This window comes from Electrona antarctica (genome assembly GCF_951216825.1).
Source record: "Electrona antarctica genome assembly, chromosome: 9".
Classification (NCBI taxonomy): Eukaryota; Metazoa; Chordata; class Actinopteri; order Myctophiformes; family Myctophidae; genus Electrona; species Electrona antarctica.
In genome coordinates this window covers 48529734-48550398 of record NC_136790.1, presented here as the reverse complement: position 1 = coordinate 48550398, position 20665 = coordinate 48529734, and the positions used below count along the sequence as shown (strand labels likewise).

The window sequence follows — 20665 nt, the reverse complement described above, 5'->3', positions numbered from 1 at the left end:
GCCACAAAAGTGACTGCGGGTTTAACAATAGTTTGGGAGTCATTGTTCGATAGGGCAAAGTTCTAATCGACGGTCAGTTTAGGAAACTGATTAGAAAGACTATTTGTAACCAAACATAAAGTTTAATTGAGACCGGTTAAGACACCGGTCGTTTAAACCAAGAGAGGTGCTTTTTATAGTAACCACAATAAAAGTGTTTTCCTGCTGGGTGCTGAGACCGCACCAAGAAGAACAGCAGTTTAGTGCATGTGAGGGGGGGGGGGGGATTCCTCTTTCCCACTGTCATGCAAATGTCCCAATGTGTCACTGGAGTGACAGGGGGACTGGTAATTACTGCGGCGGTATAATCTACCAAAGTAGTAATTAATAGCGGTGATAAATGTTTAGAACAAAATAGGGTTTTAAACTCAGCATTAAAGGCGATGTAATAATCTTACCAGTCAATAATGTTTAACGCTGAAAGCGTGCTTTGAAGTGCGCATAAAGGAAGGGCGTGTCTATAATAACTGTTGCGTGACGCATCTAGCAAAACCTGTGATCCAGGTTTACGGAAGGCTATAGAGTTTGACCGCCCACGGCCAATATAAATCTAGATACTTATATTATATATAATCTATATAATATAAAAAAGGTTTATTTGGTGAAGGTATTAACAGGGAAGTATGGGCTTCTCTGAGTACAAATAATAGGCACATTTGTGTCAGAGTCCGCTAATTAAAGCTGGGCAAAAAACTAACCATTTACTTGAGTGAATGAATGATTTGTGAAGTCGACTAAACCACTAACCCAGTCCAATTAGTTCCTGTACTGTTGTTAAGGGGAGGGACAGAGGGGGTGGAAAAATGGCTTCTTTAAATGAGCTACAGATACAGAGCTCACAGGCTCAAGCTATGTTTGATAGCACAACCTATAGGGTGGATCTTTGTATTGACAAGGGTTCATTCAGTGAGATAACTGAAAGTTTTGCTGAGCTGGACAGGGCGATGGACGATGTGATAGACGCGTCGTCAGATTACGAGATGATCCTTCAGGAGCAAAACGAAGATAGACTCGCACACATAGAAAATGAATTACTGAATTGATATATTAAACAGTACAACAGGGAAAGTTACCGTGTAATCAGGGCTGCTATCTGTCAGGAGAAAGGCAGGGTAGCCAAAGGTGTCATATTCACCACAGCAGGGTGCCACCAGATAGGCCTCTGTGAGTGTCCTGCAGAAAGCAGGAACAAAGAAGCCAAGGAGAGGGGCATCCAGCCCGCAGACGCAGCGCCGTGGGGAGACGGATGTGACATCCAGCCTACCGTGCCAGCGGGGACCGAGTCGACCACCCCAGAGGGGCGAGGAGAGGACACGGTGCCAGGGCGAAGAGACGGGTCAGCTACCAGCCATCCAGGCTGGGAGCAGATAGAGCCTGTCACAACGGAGGAGCCTGGTGCCTGCAGTATCCATGCAGGGAAGCCAGAGCCCTCTACCGTGGGCAACGAACCCACGACAGGACAAGCCCTCAGTCAGTACCGTAGCAGGCCAAGAGCGGCTACGGGCAGAGCTGAGGGAACCGACGAGAACCACGCAGTTCCGCAGCCTTCGACAGAGGAGGAATGGCCGAACATCGAAGTGGGAAACCAACGAGCGGCAGACGTCGCACCTGCGAACGACGCAGGACAAGCAGAACCGACAGCAGCAGCAGAGCAGCTGTCAACAGGAGCGGAACAGGTGAGCAGCCTTCCAGAGGAACTGGAGGCTGCCTACGCCTCACCGTTCATCATCAGAGCCATGCCCGCAAACGTCGTGGGCAAGGCCGACGGGTCGTCGATCCTCATCACCACAGAAACGCTGAGCGTGATTTGTGGCATTACTGGTGCCAGTCTACGCGGTCAACGGGCGGAGGAGCATGACGCACACACCAGGAAACCTGGGGTGACTTTCGTGAGGGGTCACCCGAAGATTGCCCCCGTGAAGGGTGGCAAACCGGGAATGGCAAAGTCCAGTCTGGTACAGAAAACCGCAGTGTCGACACATTTGTTGTGTCGAGTGTGTAAAGCGGCTGAGAAGAATGCCACGATGGCTCCTGTCCTTTTAGATCCTAGAAAAGGAAAAAGATGGGGGTGGGTGAACGCTTTCATGCCAGCGAGATCAGAACTGGGTCAGAAAGAGTAGCATGTGAAATGCTTCTCTACCCACTTTGTTCCTACAGCAGGGAACACTTGGGGCTTCAGTGACAACAAGATGTCACACAAACAGCACACACACACACACACACACACACACACTCACACACGAGATGTGTGTCTACCAGTGCATATAAATGTGATGATGTATGTGGGTTCATTATATCTGTACTAGAACGAGTAGCAGATAAGTGGATTTAATTTGTGCCAATTAAGTCCTTATGGAAAATGGACAAAGGTAAAAAAGAATGCTGGTAAAATGATTACGTTTCCTTCGATTGGGAGGGGGGAACACTGTCTCTCAAAGTGCAAGTGGGTTTTGTGCGTGAGCGCGTGTGCGCGCACGCACAAACTAACACACAGACACGAGCACAAAGACTGCATGTGTGAAAGACACATAATGTGGTTAAATATTGCAAGGATTTGCAATTTTCAATTGGGTTGCTTTTGGGAAAGTCAAAGTAAAAAATCCAAAAAGTCAAATGACACCAAGTTGTTGAGATGCAAAATCGATTATTTTGTTAAAATCACAATTTGAGGTTCCTAACACGGTGACAAAATACTAAGGCAAGTTTGTGATCATGATTGGTTAGGAAACAACCAGGGGTAATAAACTGCATTGTTTAAACTTTGTTAACCAACTGGGCCCGTTCTGCAACCAAGAGTCGTTTGCAGAGGTGGGGGAGCACGGGAAGAATGTTTCTTAAAGATAAGGAACCAGTCTTGTGTGGAAAATAAACTGTCTTCTTCCTCAAAACAAGGGGGTTGTTTAGATAAGTCTGAAGCTTTGTCCGGGCAAACAGCCATCAAATTAAACGGACAGGTGACCAAAAGTTCATGTCAGTTAGGTGACCCCTAACTGACATGACAGAAACAGCTTCTCTCCTACAAAAGTGGAGATGCACTGTATCACATTATTACAAGTATACATAAGTTTGATTAGCTGTAACTGAATTTAATACTTAAGGGTGCGTTGGGATAATTACAAAAAATGTCCACGATATCGACGCATGTAAACCTTTTATTATTTTCATTGTTTTATTGATTTATGCAGTTAATGGGTTGTGTTTTATTTTAATGTGTTTTTCAAAGTTGTATAATGTTATAACTTCAGTATGTGGATCCAGTATTATTTAACAGGTTCCGAAATTACTAAAAATGGCATGCGCCCAAATATCAAAAAATAATATTTCCGAAAAAAAATTAATATCAAAAATAATCTTTCAGTTTATGAAAAATGAATATCCAGATCAATTTTCATCACTGACGTGAGGAGTGTTTGGTTATTTATGGGTGTGCGAGATTTGTACTCATAATGAGAAATTATATATTGGGTCAGATTGATTGGAGATATAAGCAGCTCCTCTAGAGTGGGAGAGCTCAGGTCCCCACATTCCATTCTACAAACAGACCGGTGGTTTTCGGGGGTTTTACGGCCCTCTCCTGTTGTAAGACAGGCCATTATTGACTCCTTTCACAGGGCAGAGTCAACTCAGCTAGAACATACAATATTGAAGTAACCAATCTTTAATTCCTCTTCAATTGTTTAAATGTGTTCTAATAACCTATTATATATTGGGTTGGTAAAAAGGCTAAATGATAAATACCTGTAATAATCTAAACAGTTTAAAGTAGTTGGGCATTACAGAGACTGTAATAGGAGCTGGCTGCTGTAGCCAGAGGTGCAGGCAGGATGGTCTGTGGCTTCTGATTGGCTGAAAGTGTTAGCATGAAGGTGTGACTTCAGTCAGGGCCCACTGTGACTATTCTGTATGGCACAAAGTGTAATTAGATTCACCAATACCACCGAACGTGATGCATGTAGCAGACAGAGACCAGCGGTAATTATATGCTATAATGTATTATGCGATATATAATTGTGCATTATTAATAATTGATGTGATATGATGTAGATGGTAACCAAGTGTTATTTGTGTCTCTTTTCTCCATTGATTAGATTTAAAACCACTTCACTTAATGTGCCACACTTAATGTACCATTAATGTGTCACTGAACTAAGTCTGAGAGTCAACAATGACAAGCTAAGCTGTACCATGATCTGGGAGATTAGAGTGTTCAAATGATAGCTAGAATTCCTACCAACAGAGCAGATAGAACTGTACCAATAGGACTGTAACCCAGAATCCGGGATACTGAATTCATCTTGTGTTGGGGGAAGTTAGGGGAAGTGTGAACAGAACGTGTGAATGTATGATTGTAAGTGTTTATGATTAACATGAATTAATAAAAACCCTATAAAATGCACGTTTGAGTTCATCAAATATAAGCTATCATTGGAGCATTTAGTTCACTGTGCGTGTTAGTCACTTTAACTCTGCCTACTGCATGGGCTGGTCGGAGCCCGGGCACAACATCGCCAAATAACCGAACACATAAACTCAAAATGCATAATGCGTCGCGACGTGTTGTGAACTTTTAGATAAGCTATTTCTGGTGCATGACACCCAGAAGAAGAACACAACTTAGTATAAATGGCGGTTAACTCACCACGGTCGCAGCCACATATGCGAATGGTCAGCGTGCCTGTGGAGCTGAGGGAGGGAGGCCCACTGTCCACCACCAGTATGGGCAGGAAGTAGACGTTCTGCTCATGGCGGTTGAAACCTGAACGCTGGGTGCGGATACCAGCCGTGTTGTCTGGCATGGTGGGGGCGGAGGAAAGGTGACAAATAGATGGGAAGAGAGAGAGAGAGAGAGAGAGGGAGAGAGAGAGAGATCAGAACTGCAGCCTCACTCTTCCACCGTAGTCTGAAAACCCACCTCTTCAGACTCCATCATGGCCCGTATAACTTGTCCTAGCCCCGGCGACCTTACAGGCATATGCAAAGACTCAACTTATGTAACTTAGATAGCATTTCATACAGACTTATAGCATTTTATGTTTTATTTTATTTGTTTGGTCCAAAACATTGTGTAAGTTGTCATGATTTGTCACAACTCCAGTTGGCTTTGTCCGCTGCGTAACTTTTTGAAATGTCTATGGGAAAAATGCATTGGGAATCATTTCCTGGGCCTGGCGTCGTCATGAAAGGGGGCGGGACTGCGACGCTCTATAAAGTAGTACTATAGTATTATTATTTTTTATTATTTTGCAACTGAATGGCGGGGTGGGGGGTGCGAGACATGGCCAAAGCATTGCCAAAAACGTTGAGAACCCCTGATGTAGATTAGTCATGTACTGCACGTTTACGCTCTTCTCTCTATATATCTTTTAACTGCAATGATGAGCTGCACAACCAAGAATTTCACCCACGTTACTTCAACCGTCGTTATTTAAATTTACAGCCTTTCCCAAATGAAGTCCTATTATTACTGCAAGCAAGACAGTGTGCTACTGAACGCTTCTAGCCTCGGCTCACATCCTCACTCAGTCCACTTTCAGCACCCTGACATCCAGAACGTCGATGTTAGCGGCTGATTACTAAATCGTCGCTACCTCGCGATTACAATATTAACAGTTTTAATACCGGTCAATTAACAGTAAATTAACTCGTGTTCATGAGTCAAAGTGTTAACGCTTCGGATGACTTCGGATGAAAAATACGGCAGCCAAATTAGTTTTGGCCGATTTAGCTTGTGTTTCATTTTGGGGTGAATGTTGGGGTCTTCAGAGAAAAACATGTGGCTGCATGGCTGCGGCAGGGAAGGGACTACAGACTGAATCAATTCTAACAGTAAATGAGTTCAAGGTATTGTATAATTGGGTCCCTGATTGGATGAGAGGATGTTGTGTTTGCTGTGTGATAATAAATACATATATTTTTGTAGTCCTCGTCATCGCTGGAGCGGAAGAGTTTTTGTTTTGTTCACTGCATGGCGACTCGAATAAACAAACAGGAACGGAACAAAAGCGTGGCATGACAAACCCCAGAGATAATCCAACAATATAAGCAGTTCAAGGACCACTCCATCTGGGGGAGCTGGCACAGCCTAGGCATTGTCACACTCAGGGTTGAATCATTCCAACAGCAAAGTGAATTGGCTGCGTGGTGTTAACATTCACCGGGTAATCTTTTTCAGTCAAATAAAAGGAAGGGTCACTGTTTGAAAATTAAACTTCAGCATGTGTGTGTGTGTGTGTGCATACACACTCTTCACAGGAGACATAGACAAATGTATCACAGCATATACGGGAGGAGGATTTGACAAATAATAGTCAGAGCAGCTTCTGTGGATAGACTCGGATAAGGGATACAAAGCAATCCATCTCCTGGGAACATATATCACTGTCATTCTCTCCATCCACAAGCACTTCTCTGGCACGTGTGGTGTACAATCTTCATGTTACTGTTTATGCAGCGGAACTTGTGCTGAGTGCAACTCCCATGACATTGTCCTTTTGACTTTTACACAGTGGTCTCGTCCATCAGTCTCTCCATCTGCCTCAGAGGAGACTCCCTCTTGTCTTACGCTTCATTGACACTCCATGGTGTGAGGATGTCGCTCGCTGAAAATAGCTGATCTGCAAGCTCACAGCGCGTCGCAACACTGTCATTTGACAAAGCATAAATGAGGCTTTAGACAGTCTATAGGACAGATTCAGGCATTTTGGCTTGACTATTTCCAGCGACTCCACTAAACTTAGCATTAATCAACACACAAACAAGTTTGATTTAAACAGTTTGACTAAAATGATCAATAATGTAAAAGGAAAAGAAAATATCTCCTTTAAATCATGCATTTAAAGCATCATTTTAAAAGGAAGAGTAAAGATCCCGGATTTTTAGCGACGTTTCTCCATCGGTTTTCCGAAAAACGCGTCCAGTGTGCAACCACCTTTAGTATTATGTTTTGGTTAAAACAACAAGTTTTTTGTTAAAAGGTTAAATCACTATATTCTGATAGTAATCATTGCTATCAGAATTTCAGCCAATTTCAGCCAATCAGGAGAGAGCAGCTATTTATGAGCTTAATTTTTTATAAAGGTCCAGTTCCAAATTTGTCTGCTCATTTCTCTGTGTCATCACTTACAATTCCACTTGTTTAATCTGTATCCTGACTGCGTACTCTACCCTGATTAGATAAAATTGGTATCCCAGTTTCAGTTTCAGTTTCTGAAAATGCATTTTCTGTTTAATAAAAAGCTGGAGAGACATGGAGACTCCTGTACAGCACTCTATACAGCAATGAGTACTATGACAATATAGAGCTTTTTAACACTGATGTTAATCAAAGAAATTCACTTCCATTTTAGGGGTGAAATGTCACATTGTCAAGATAATTGAATTGACATTATGTTTGTCACAGGTACGGAGACATGAATGTGATGTGAGGCCGTGATAGGGAGAACACGACAGTGACAGATTGAGTGTGACAGGTTGACAAATGTAGAGAAGACACTGGAGTGGAAAATAGGGAGGTGGGAGGATAAAGGTCTGTGCTGCGCTCTGCCTGTCTTTGTGAAGATATACATATACCGTATGTTGTAGGGAGAGACAGACAGACAGACAGACAGACAGACAGACAGACAGACAGACAGAGAGAGAGAGAGAGAGAGAGAGAGAGAGTTAACCCTAACCACAATTTAAAGATGAATTCCGGATTTCCTTAATCTGATGTTATTACAGTATATCCAATAACAGATGGTGCGTTACACGACAACATCCAGAGCACAGCACAGCTCTGAGCGTGCACGCTGGGTCTTAAAAAGCCCAAACCACACCAGTAGAGACTGCTTGGGACTAAACCGTTTTAAAGGTCAAACACACTAATGCAACTCGTTGCAACTCAATGAGTTGCATTGGTGTGGTTGACCTTAAAACGCTTTTGTCCCAAGGAGTCCCTACCGGTGTGGTTTGGACTTTAGGCCAAATTTCTTATTTTGATCGCTCGGATATATTTCATTTCTTTCCCAGGCACCCGCAAACATCGAATCCAACTTGGCTCTAAAGGCACAATGTTTTTTAATAACAGTACACAGAGGCGGCCAGGCGGGAAAAAGTTTATGTCCAAATAAAGTGGCAGCAGTATGAGGGATCTTTTGTAGCCTTACATTATGCAGTTGCATCAAAAACAGCCCGGGTTACTCAGCAATAACGTGAAACAGAACACACCCGATGAGTATATTTGGCTACACGCAGTCTCTCACTCTCTCTCTCTCTCTCTCTCTATCTCTCGCTCTCTCTAGCATGCATGTGTGCGCTGCTGCGCAATGTCTGTGACTGTGAGACTGTGACACAATAATAATATATATAGCATAATAGGCCTAATAAAACACGTTTCCTCTATCTGTGACTGTGATCAGCTCCTCACACACATAACTCCTCTCTCGTGCATGCACGCCTTCTCAATCTCAGCAACTGTTTGGGTAAATTTATTTTTTATCCCAATGGAAATATTGCTTAGCAGGACGAAACGATACAATTGCCGGATGGTGCGGGACTAAATGTGACTTAATTTTTTGTTGTGGGCAGGCGCTCACCGCGGGCGGTCAAAAATAAAATCATTGCGGGCGCGGGCGGGATTGGTCTGAAATTCAATGGGAGCGGGCAGGATCAATAAATCACTCCCACGCAGGGCTCTAATGTGGAGTACCGAGTATGCAATTATTGGGAATTTACTGCAACAGGGCAGGGTAAATGGTCAGTTACTTAAAGAATTGTAGTGGTCTTTAAATACTTCCCTGTGATTATGTAAACTTTCTGAAACACCAAAATTGTTCTGTACAGCAACCATATCCGCCATGTTACTACTTGCCAAGAAAAACTTATTCACAAACGCTATTTGGCTCTATAGTTTCCCCTTTAGGTATTCACTTGACCTTTGACTTTAACTCTTGTCTTGTACAGTAGTTCCCTGGGAGATAAATGGTTAGTGCAACTTGATGTTAACACATTGCTCTCCAGTCAGTATGACCTTATGGTGAAATGTCAGTGAAATACAGCAGTGTTTATCATTATGTAGTGTAGTCGGCTACTGTGTACTGTTCAGTTTCTCTTATTTTACATTTTACTACTGCCTGCCACATTTTACTGCTGCCTGCCACGTCTCTGCCAGTAACCTTTGCCCTCTCACCTTTGACATCCCAGAGAGTGAAGTGTCGATTGCTGGAGGCTTCGGGGGCCAGCGTGAAATAGAAGCGATGTCCAGACTGGGGTTCATCTCTGTCCACCACGCTGATGGTGTGGATTAACTGGAGAGTGAGAGATGGAACACATAGAGAAGAGAAGAAGTGTCAGTAAGACACAGGTTTACCCCCCCTGGCGCCTGATGGAGGGGAAAGGAACTGGTCGGAATAATGTGTTCCTTCCACACGCTACGTCCGGCCGGGAAACTCTCCCCTGTCAGGTGAAAATAATCAGCTTGGACTTTTCATGCATAGATGGAAGCATGAGGTCAGTCCGCTGCCTCCCCAGGTTGACAGAGGAAGTGTAGCGCCCAGGATTACATTAGATAATTGACACTGGGTGGAAAAAATGGGTTGCAAAATCGTGGGATAAAAAAAAAAAAAAGAAAGTAAGAAATGCCACGTGAACATTTTCAACTCAGCCTCATGGTGGCGCTATAACTGGCCGACACAGGTTGCCACTGGGGGCCAGTTGTAGACAGGCATTCATTTTTTTAATTATAATGTATTATCTATTATTTTCTGTGCAATGTTACTACTTATTATTAAATTATTATTAAATTATAAATATATTCACAAACGCGATTTGGCTATTTGTATTATTATTACTATTTTTTATTTTTTTACCCGGCCATTTCACACACCTGGACACTATTGCTATTTTGTGGTCCACTATTTTGGTGGAAACACTGATAATAATATACAGTGCAACATAAATTAATACTTTAAAAAGAAAGACTCAACTTGAAAGCTTACAGTATGATATATTAATAGATTTGTAAGTAAGATTGTAGTAAGAGGTTTTTGTCTGTGGCCTACAGCATATGGCTCTGACTCTTATTCCTTACTCCTAAAAACCTTTTTTTAATTGTCTCCACCAGGCCGAAGGCATGGGGAGAGAGTATGTTTTGCACTCCGTCTGTGTGTCCGTCCGTCCGTCCGTCCGTCCGTCCGTGTGTGTGTCCGTCCGTCCGTCCGTCCGTCTGTTAACAGCTAATCTCCGGCACCGTTAACCTGGTCGATGCCAAATTTTGCACACACACTCCCTGGATGCCACCAATATGCCCCAAATTGTCCTGAACTGGCTGTTATAGTGCCACCAGGAGGCCGACTTTTGAAAAACATTTTTTTTGATAATACTCCTCCAGATTCTGTCCAAAGATCCCGCAAATCGTTACACACTATCTCTATAGTCATGTGTTCAAGCCAGAACTGTCCGATATTTCATATCCCATCCTAATCGGCTAACGTTGGCTTTCAAAATTTGCAGGATTGACCCGTTTTGAACAAAAAGCCTCAAATCATGAACGCAGTGTGCAATTTAAGTGAAATCTTTCACAGACGTTCCTACTAGGCTGAGGAATATATCCCACCTTTTTCACATTGGCCTGTTATAGCGCCACCAACAGGTGGATTTTTGCAAAACACATTTTTGGAACAAAATACTTCAAATCATCCAATTGCCATCCAAGGCGTAAGAAGAAATGGCACCCTTTTCACATTGGCCTATTATAGCGCCACCAGGAGGGCACAACCTGACCTGCCCTGGTGGAGACCTGTGCCCCGAGGGGCACGTTATCTAGTTGACACTCATTCTATGGTCACACTTAAGTTAAGTTTCATTTATGGTCCATTGTACAATGTTGTTTCTTCCTGGAAAAATGATTTGGCTTGAAAATAGTTCCTTTCGGCAAGCGACACCATTGCAGAGTATAAATTAGGCTTGGCTAACCGTATAAAATAGCCTACAGTGTTATGTAAAACAATTTCCTATGGTTGATGTACTGTGTCCTCATTGTCTCCACCAGGCCGAAGGCATGGGGAGAGAGTATGTTTTGCACTCCGTCCGTCCGTCCGTGCGTCCGTCCGTCCGTGTGTCCGTCCGTGTGTCCGTCTGTGAACAGCTAATCTCCGGCACCGTTAACCCGGTCGATGCCAAATTTTGCACACACACTCCCTGGATGCCAACGATGAACCTCTGCCCCAAAATTTCCAGAACGGCCTGTTATAGCGCCACCAGGAGGCCGCTTTGTGCAAAACAAGTTTTTGGACAGTACACCTACAGATTTTGTCCAAACATCACGCAAATTGGTACACAGTCTCTCTAGAGCCATTCAACCAAACGGGTTTTTCAGATTTCTCAGACTCCATCCTGATTGGCTAAGATTGGCTTCCAAAGTTCGCAGGAGTGCTCAGTTTCAAACAAAATGCTGCAAATCATGAACACATCGTGTGATTTCCGTGAAATTGCGCACGCACATTCCCACTAGGCCGAGGAAGAAATGCCACGTGAACATTTTCAACTCAGCCTCATGGTGGCGCTATAACTGGCCGAAAAGTGTTTTTACCTCCAACTGCACGGATTTGTGGATAACTTTGTATGCCAACTCCCTAGAGGCCAAGGAAAAACCTCTGCACATCTGCTCTTTATAGCGCCACCAGGAGGCCGACATATGTAAAACACATTTTCTAATATTACTCCTTCAGATGTTATCCAAATTTCACGCAAATCGGTACACATGCTCTCCATAGTCATGTGATCAAGACGGGTTTGTTTGATTTCTCATAATCCACCTTCATTGCCTATGATTGGCTTCTAAACTTTTCAGGAGTACCCGTTTTGTACCAATCGCCACAACGACTCAACGCAGCGTCCGATTGCGGTGAAACTGTGCATGCATATTCCCACTAGGCTGAGGAAGAAATGCCACTTGACAGTTTTCAAATCAGCCTCATGGTGGCGCTACAACAGGCCAAGCCGTCACACACACACACACACACACACACACACACACACACACACACACACACACACACACACACACACACACACACACACACACACACACACACACACACACACACACACACACACACACACACACACACACACACACACACACACACACACACACACACACACACACACACACACACACACAACACTAGTGAAGAAAATATATTAAATGAATGTTAAATTTGCATGGTTGCCTCTGACATTGGTGCAGAGACGAAATGTATTTATAATCATCACGAGGGCCCGCTAAATTGCGCCAACGGGCGCGGCGCGACCTGGTGCGGTACAAACGGGACGAACCGAGGCGAATATATATATCCAGGTCTAATTTCCCATGGGGGCTGGAGCCCCGCCGCCCCACAGAGTCTACGTCACTGAATGGGTGAATGTTATGCATAGCTGGTTCACGCATTTAGCATTTAAAGCAACAACAGTGACCTGTGCTTGAAGTCGGACACAAAGGAAAACATCCTGTAGGAGGAACTGCTGGGCAAACAAATGGCAAGCTGTCCCCCAGAGACGCCTCTCGCCTCAACGGAGGTGAGAATTCATCCACCCTCTCATCCCACCAGCCCTTTAGCAGCATCAGAGCACAAGCTGATACTGTAGGTGACGTTCACACCCCGACTGTGCAATCTGTTTCCTTAGTAGTGGAAACAGTAGTATGGCAAAATTGTTTTTGCACATAAAGGCTACGTCTGGACATTAGATTGGCATTTACCATATTACAGAGTTTTTCAACCCAAATTCTCAGCTCCGTAGGTTGCTGGAACTATCGCAGGCATCACCACATGCAAACGCTGCTGGTGAAGATAGAGGGAAGCCAGCCAGAGTTCTGGTCAAACTGAGACATTGGGCCAGCAAGCCCCTTCTGCCCGTCATCCTACTGGCAACAATTTATGTAAGGTATGGCCATGTAGCCAATAGCACCAGGAAACAAGGGACAACTTCAGTAGTTCAGTAGTCCAGGTCCTACTCTACTAAATCCGGCTTTCAGAAATGACATCATGTGGCAGCCAAGTCTATGAATTTAATGTCCCAAAAAAACAGGACCCCAAGTGACGGGTGCTCTTATCATCATACATCATCTCATTCTGGCCAATCACAATTCAATTAAAAAACATTCAATGTTTAACACTCAAAGCTGGCCATGCCTAGCGCCCCTCAATTCTATGGAAATAACAGGACCCCACTGGCGACGTCATGTGGCAGCCACAGTGGGTGCCCCTCACTTCACACAAGTGTGATTTTTATATTTCTGTGGCAGGAAACTTTAACAAGGCTCATAAGAAAAAAAACTCTCCTGAAATATTATCAACCACTGATGATGGTAGAGCTGGCTGAATATCACACTGGCCTTAGAGGAATCCACAGAGCACTGCCCTGTAGCTGTGGTGCCACGCGGTGGATCGCACTTATGCTCTGTCTTCGTCTATAGGCTTCCTGTACATGTGTTGAATGAACACATTTCTGTGACACGGTGTGATACAATGTGCCTCAGGCTTCCAGGGGATTCTCTTTTTTTTGTTTTAGTTGATGAGTTATATCATCCTTTCTGATGTCACTTTATTTCTGTCATTCATGTATTCTTCCTTGTAATCAGAGCCATCAGATGTGTATGGATAGACTTAACAGCATAATGCAGTCATTAGGTAGTCAACAACTGTCAACTGTCCTCCGTGTAAAATATCATATGTACTCATTTAACAACAGTACTGTAGATAATGGTATTCTAGAGTTGCCATGACAACAATGAGGTCAAACTTCAAAGTAAATCAACACAGCAGTGGACACAGTGATCATTAGTATGCTGCCAGAATGACAATCACTGAAAGCATAAGCTGTTGATCAACTGTGATCATTGCCAGTTGCAACACTAGCAAACAGCCAGCTATAATCTGATGATGACTAAAATGTGTTTACTTGCTAGATGATCCTGCTTTCCTATCCATTCACATCATCCAGAGTGTTAAATTAGCCCTGAAAACACTCCAGGTTTTACTGTGTCAAATGTGGCACAAACAGACCAATGCCGAACACCAGCAGCGGCGAGGTTCAATAACCACATTGACCATGTGGACAGGAGCAACTGACACTGTCCCACTGTGTGGCGAGACAGTGAGAGTGGCAGCCAACCAAAAGCACGTTTTGCTCTGACGTACTGTAGGTGTGAACTAGGCATACACACTCGACACCACAGAAACTGACTTGGAAGTATAGCAACTATTGATTTGATTTAATTGATTGATTGTAGCCTATTTATTCATGACGCCAGCAGCATGACTGCCTGTTGCCGTCATATGCTACGATCACCACAAACCAAAACAAACAGGATTGCCAGATTTCACATAAACAAGCAATCAGATCTACGAAACGACATACTTTGGCCATGGTTGCCAGATTTTGTGCTTAGAGCAAGCACATACTTTGGCCATGGTTGCCAGATTTTGTGCTTAGAGCACACACACACACACACACACACACACACACACACACACACACACACACACACACACACACACACACACACACACACACACACACACACACACACACACACACACACACACACACACACACACACACACACACACACACACACACACACACACACACACACACACACACACACACACACACACACACACACACACACACACACACACACACACACACACACACACACTAGATTTCCCCCTTTTCATCCAGATACAGTATATACACGTTTCCCTACCATATTTACATGCCATATAGTAACAAAAACTCCAAAAACTGTAGCATATTTGTTCATGATGCCAGCAGAATGACTGCCTGTTGCCGTCATATGCTACGATCACCACAAACCAAAACAAACATTTGTCTGTTTGTTATCAGAGCCTGATCTCCCAATAAATCTATCCTATATTGAAACTGGCTACTGGGAGGGCTGGCAGAAACATGGCCACGTCACCTTGAGTGACAGATTGGACCACTATGCCCATATGAGATGAGATGATGAGATATACTTTATTGTCCCACAAGGGGAAATTTGTCTTGGGCAAAAGTGCAGTAGTACATCAACGTTTTAAGGACGCAGACAGACATTACACAATAGCAGCATTGTACAAGGTAAGCTATAGTATCACAAGAGAACAGTGCAAATTTGCAATCCGAAAAGGTATATGAATATAAAAAGTACAAGAGTATTCACAAGGTAAAGTATCACAAGAGTATCACAAGGTAAGAACAATCAGATACAGACGAATGGTCAAGAAGTCCCTTCCCCACTAAGAGCTATGAACTATGTGGCGGTTGTTCAGTAGAACAATTGAAGTGGGAAGGAAAGAAAGTTTATTATGTGCATGCAACGGCATGCACATAATGGTCATGCACATAATCCACCTATACGAGACAGACCGTCTTCAAACTGGGCTACTATGAATCCGCATATATGAGACTGACCGACTTCAAACTGGGCTACTATGAATCCTCATATATGAGACTGACCGACTTCAAACTGGGCTACTATGAATCCGCATATATGAGACTGACCGACATCAAACTGGGCTACTATGAATCCGCATATATGAGACTGACCGACATCAAACTGGGCTACTATGAATATGCATAATATGAGACTGACCGACATCAAACTGGGCTACTATGAATCTGCATATATGAGACTGACCCGACATCAAACTGGGCTATCCTATATTGAAATTGGCTACTGGGCGGGCCATGTCACTCAGACATAACCATAAACAAACCCATATATATAATGGTGGTAGTGTCTCACACTCAGACATAACTATAAACAACTATAAACTGTGTATCTGTCTGTCCTTGTCCCTTTCATGTCTTAAAGAGTTAGTTCCCATTTTTTTACTTAAAGCGTAGGACATACTTGCCATTAATATAGTCGTTGCAAATGTATTAATTGATTGCCTGGGGTGGGAGTTCTGGTCTGGTTTTGGTGAATATTAAGTAGTTCCGGTCATTTTGCGGGGGGCACTGGGGGCCACCCATTACAAAATGTATTAATCCACACAACTAGCGTTGTTACCGCAATTTCCTTCTTCCTATTTGCGACACGTGGCGCTAGAAGTGAGCGGGCTGAAGGCCTGCGAATTTCTAGTTCGAAGACAAATGTAATTTGTCTGTTTGTTATTAGAGCCTGATCTCCCAGTAAATCTATCCTAGCCCTTGAGCTCACTGAGGTGTGCACTGTTCGTAGAGCCTCTGCGTAGAATTCTCACTCTGCAGAAGTAGAGAAAATGAGGTAAAGACTCACATCCTATATTATTATAATGTACCATCCTTGAAATATTACTTCTGTGTCCTATTTATGTGGTTCCTATATGTGCATTCATGCACAGGCACCTGCACGCCTGCACGCCCACACACAGACACAAGCACAAAGCAGAGGCAAAAATCATAATGACGCAAACCATCTGTGACACAAAATCGAACTTCTTTCCATGCACACATTATCGACAGCGATGTGTTCACGCTGCAGCAGAGAAAGCATCGTACTTTATGCTCAACCAGCAAATGGCTGACTGGGTCAGATATGCACCCCATGCAATGATACATGTAGCATATACTTCGTGAAATAAGAATATGGTTGGGACCAGTACTGCTGTCAGAAGTAGGTGTAGTGGTAGAAGGAATTTGCATTGAAATCATAAAGAACCCAGGAGACTGAAAATTATGCTTAATATGATATTATTATTGAAAAACAAAAGTAAAACAAACAACAACAATCAATCAGATAAACAAAGTAAATTCAGGTCGAGGTCAGAGTCAATTGTTCAGCTTCAATTGTTCAAAGTCAAGGTCAGAGGGGTAATGTGTGAGGCAGTGTTTTGAGTGTATGGAGTAGTTATGGGGGGGGGGGGGGGGGGGAAGTGTGTGTTTGAGTGCGTTTCAGGTTCTTGGACTTAGCTCGCCATTGTATTCGTCTTCATCATCATCATTCATGGTTTCATGGAGTAAGGGGAAAAACCTGGCCTGAATACAAAAAGGCCAAATTAAATATCTTGTAAAAATAATCAAAGTAGCATACAAATCAAACATTTACAAATGTCAAATCAAATAGTTCATCAAAAACATCAAATGAAAATAACCAAACAAAACAATTCAAACATTTCAAACAAACAATAAACTCACCAATTCAGTCAATTCAATTCAGTGCAGGTGCATCCAGCTCATCCGTTCACCAGTGTGTATTGAGGTCTAAAACCAATGTTGATCAGTGTTAATATAGAGTTTGGTAATAAAGATTGGTAAATAGTAAAATGTTTGTAGAGGGGATACAGACCTGCCACAGCCAGTGATGTGCACCTCTCTGACTGAGACAAAAGTGCTGTGCTTTATACTAGGGTGTGGTGGTGATTGCTGATTGCTGATTTCAAACTGGTGTGACTGAGTGAGTGAGTGAGTGATCGGTGTGATGAGCTGTGACCTGATGCAGATGGCACCGTGACCATACAAAACAGGGATGCAAATACAGACAATACAGACAATTATAAACCTGGGTTACATACAGGAAAAACAGACATAACCATAACCATCCATTACTATCCTATATTAAAATTGGCTAATGGGTGGGCGGACGGTGCCGTGCCATTGTTCCGACATCGTGTTTGGACCGACTCGCCGCATTAGTAACCCTATATCTAACCCTATAACCCTAAACCTAACCACTCACAAAGCCATGTAGTCGGAGTAATGGGATGTCGGAATAATGGGCAGTCTCCGGACGAACAACATACACCGATGACAGATACAAACAAAAAATATAGCTGCAAGCAGCGATAAAGCGGGACCAAGATAGAAGAAGAACAATGCGCAATAAGAACAATATGCACAAATAAGACCGACGAGCTGAGTTGTCAGAACCGGGATTTGAACTCACAACCTTGTGGACCGAAGGCGGGAGCTCTACTGACTGAGCTACACAGAGACAATCAGGGACTACATTGTAAACTGTAAAACAATTCAGTGATTTGGTAACAAGAAGGTGTGCTCATTTTGGGCATGTCTTTATCGATTACTACAGTGTGTTTTCACGCACAGTTAAGCTGCCTGCCTGCCTGCCTGCCTGTCTGCCTGCCTGCCTGCCTGCCTGCCTGCGTGTTAGGCAGACAATCGTTCATAACTACTTCAATATTTCTATAGTTGAGTCATCACAAATCTTGCAGCACACAATGCATACACTGAGTTGTCTTTACCCAGATTTGAACACACAACCTTGTGGTCCAACGGCGAGAGCTCTACCAACTGAGCTATGCAGACACAGTCAGTTGACTCATTCTAAACAGTAACATCATTCAGTATAAACTTTAGTGTGTGTGTGTGTGTGTGTGTGTGCGTGCGCGCAATTTTCATTGGCTCATAAAAACTTCATTTTTTCACTTAGAAAAAATGTGCTACGATTATTTGTCCGTATAGGTCCAAAGTTCACGTGTAGAAGTTTGCGTGCATTTTGAGCAAAGATTCTGGGAGGAGTTACATTTGAACTTTTTTTCATATAATTCAAAATGGCGGGTGATCTAAAGGTCAGAGGTCAAAAGTCAGAACACGAAAGTTGTTCGGCATGAGGAGACACATATGTGTATCAAAGTGTCATTGCCAACGGTCAAACGGTTCATGAGATATGCACGTTCAAAGTTTGCAAGTTTGCAAGTTTTGCATCAATTGAGTGCTATAGCGCCACCATTTGGCCAATCGTGATGGGCTTCGCATAGTAAAGTGACATAAGCATATGTGTGTATTAGAGGTAGAAGAATAATTTTCACAAACCAGCAATTTTCATTGGTTCATAAAAACTTCATTTTTTCACTTAGAAAAAATGTGCTACGATTATTTGTCCGTATAGGTCCAAAGTTCACGTGTAGAAGTTTTCGTGCATTTTGAGCAAAGATTCTGGGAGGAGTTACATTTGAACTGTTTTTCATAGAATTCAAAATGGCGGGTGATCTAAAGGTCAGAGGTCAAAAGTCAGAACACGAAAGTTGTTCAGCATGAGGAGACACATATGTGTATCAAAGTGTCATTGCCAACGGTCAAACGGTTCATGAGATATGCACGTTCAAAGTTTGCAAGTTTGCAAGTTTTGCATCAATTGAGTGCTATAGCGCCACCATTTGGCCAATCATGATGGGCTTTGCATAGTCACCGTTTGGCATGGTCTTCTATCATGTTGACAAGTTTTGCGAAAACCGACTGCACGGTTCAGTCAGAACAGCTATTTTTGGCGGAAGGAGAAGGAGAAGAAGTACTGATCATATAATTCAAAATGGCGGGTGATCTAAAGGTCAGAGGTCCAAAGTGAGAACACGAAAGTTGTTCAGCATGAGGAGACGCATATGGGTATCAAAGTGTCATTGCGAACGGTCAAACGGTTCATGAGATATGCACGTTCAAAGTTTGCAAGTTTGCAAGTTTTGCATCAATTGAGTGCTATAGCACCACCATTTGGCCAATCGTGATGGGCTTCGCATAGTAAAGTGACATAAGCATATGTGTGTATTAGAGGCAAAAGAATAATTTTCACAAACCAGCAATTTTCATTGGTTCATAAAAACTTAATTTTTTCACTTAGAAAAAATGTGCTACGATTATTTGTCTGTATAGGTCCAAAGTTCACGTGTAGAAGTTTTCGTGCATTTTGAGCAAAGATTCTGGGAGGAGTTACATTTGAACTGTTTTTCATAGAATTCAAAATGGCGGGTGATCTAAAGGTCAGAGGTCAAAAGTCAGAACACGAAAGTTGTTCGGCATGAGGAGACACATATGTGTATCAAAGTGTCATTGCCAACGGTCAAACGGTTCATGAGATATGCACGTTCAAAGTTTGCAAGTTTGCAAGTTTTGCATCAATTGAGTGCTATAGCGCCACCATTTGGCCAATCGTGATGGGCTTCGCATAGTAAAGTGACATAAGCATATGTGTGTATTAGAGGTAGAAGAATAATTTTCACAAACCAGCAATTTTCATTGGTTCATAAAAACTTCATTTTTTCACTTAGAAAAAATGTGCTACGATTATTTGTCCGTATAGGTCCAAAGTTCACGTGTAGAAGTTTTCGTGCATTTTGAGCAAAGATTCTGGGAGGAGTTACATTTGAACTGTTTTTCATAGAATTCAAAATGGCGGGTGATCTAAAGGTCAGAGGTCAAAAGTCAGAACACGAAAGTTGTTCAGCATGAGGAGACACATATGTGTATCAAAGTGTCATTGCCAACGGTCAAACGGTTCATGAGATATGCACGTTCAAAGTTTGCAAGTTTGCAAGTTTTGCATCAATTGAGTGCTATAGCGCCACCATTTGGCCAATCATGATGGGCTTTGCATAGTCACCGTTTGGCATGGTCTTCTATCATGTTGACAAGTTTTGCGAAAACCGACTGCACGGTTCAGTCAGAACAGCTATTTTTGGCGGAAGGAGAAGGAGAAGAAGTACTGATCATATAATTCAAAATGGCGGGTGATCTAAAGGTCAGAGGTCCAAAGTGAGAACACGAAAGTTGTTCAGCATGAGGAGACGCATATGGGTATCAAAGTGTCATTGCCAACGGTCAAACGGTTCATGAGATATGCACGTTCAAAGTTTGCAAGTTTGCAAGT

The 20665-nt window shown here is 43.0% G+C and overlaps 1 protein-coding gene and 1 long non-coding RNA gene across 4 annotated transcripts in view; both read right to left on the bottom strand.

Moving 5' to 3' along the window:
- Positions 1-20665, bottom strand: part of LOC306929392 (cadherin-22-like) — a 125971-nt gene that overhangs the window by 14950 nt on the left and 90356 nt on the right. For all 3 annotated transcript variants that reach the window (XM_079509910.1, XM_079509909.1, XM_079509911.1), the window contains exons 9-10: positions 9206-9323; positions 4679-4828 (exon numbers count right to left, since the gene is read on the bottom strand). In XM_079509910.1, coding sequence (XP_079366036.1) covers positions 4679-4828; positions 9206-9323 — 268 coding nt within the window. The remainder of the gene's footprint in view (positions 1-4678; positions 4829-9205; positions 9324-20665) is intronic.
- On the bottom strand, positions 16748-17494 carry LOC306929394. The gene is made up of 3 exons (XR_013790779.1): positions 17354-17494; positions 17203-17268; positions 16748-17043 (listed from the first exon to the last, which is right to left on the bottom strand). It is a non-coding gene; the product is annotated as an uncharacterized lncRNA (long non-coding RNA).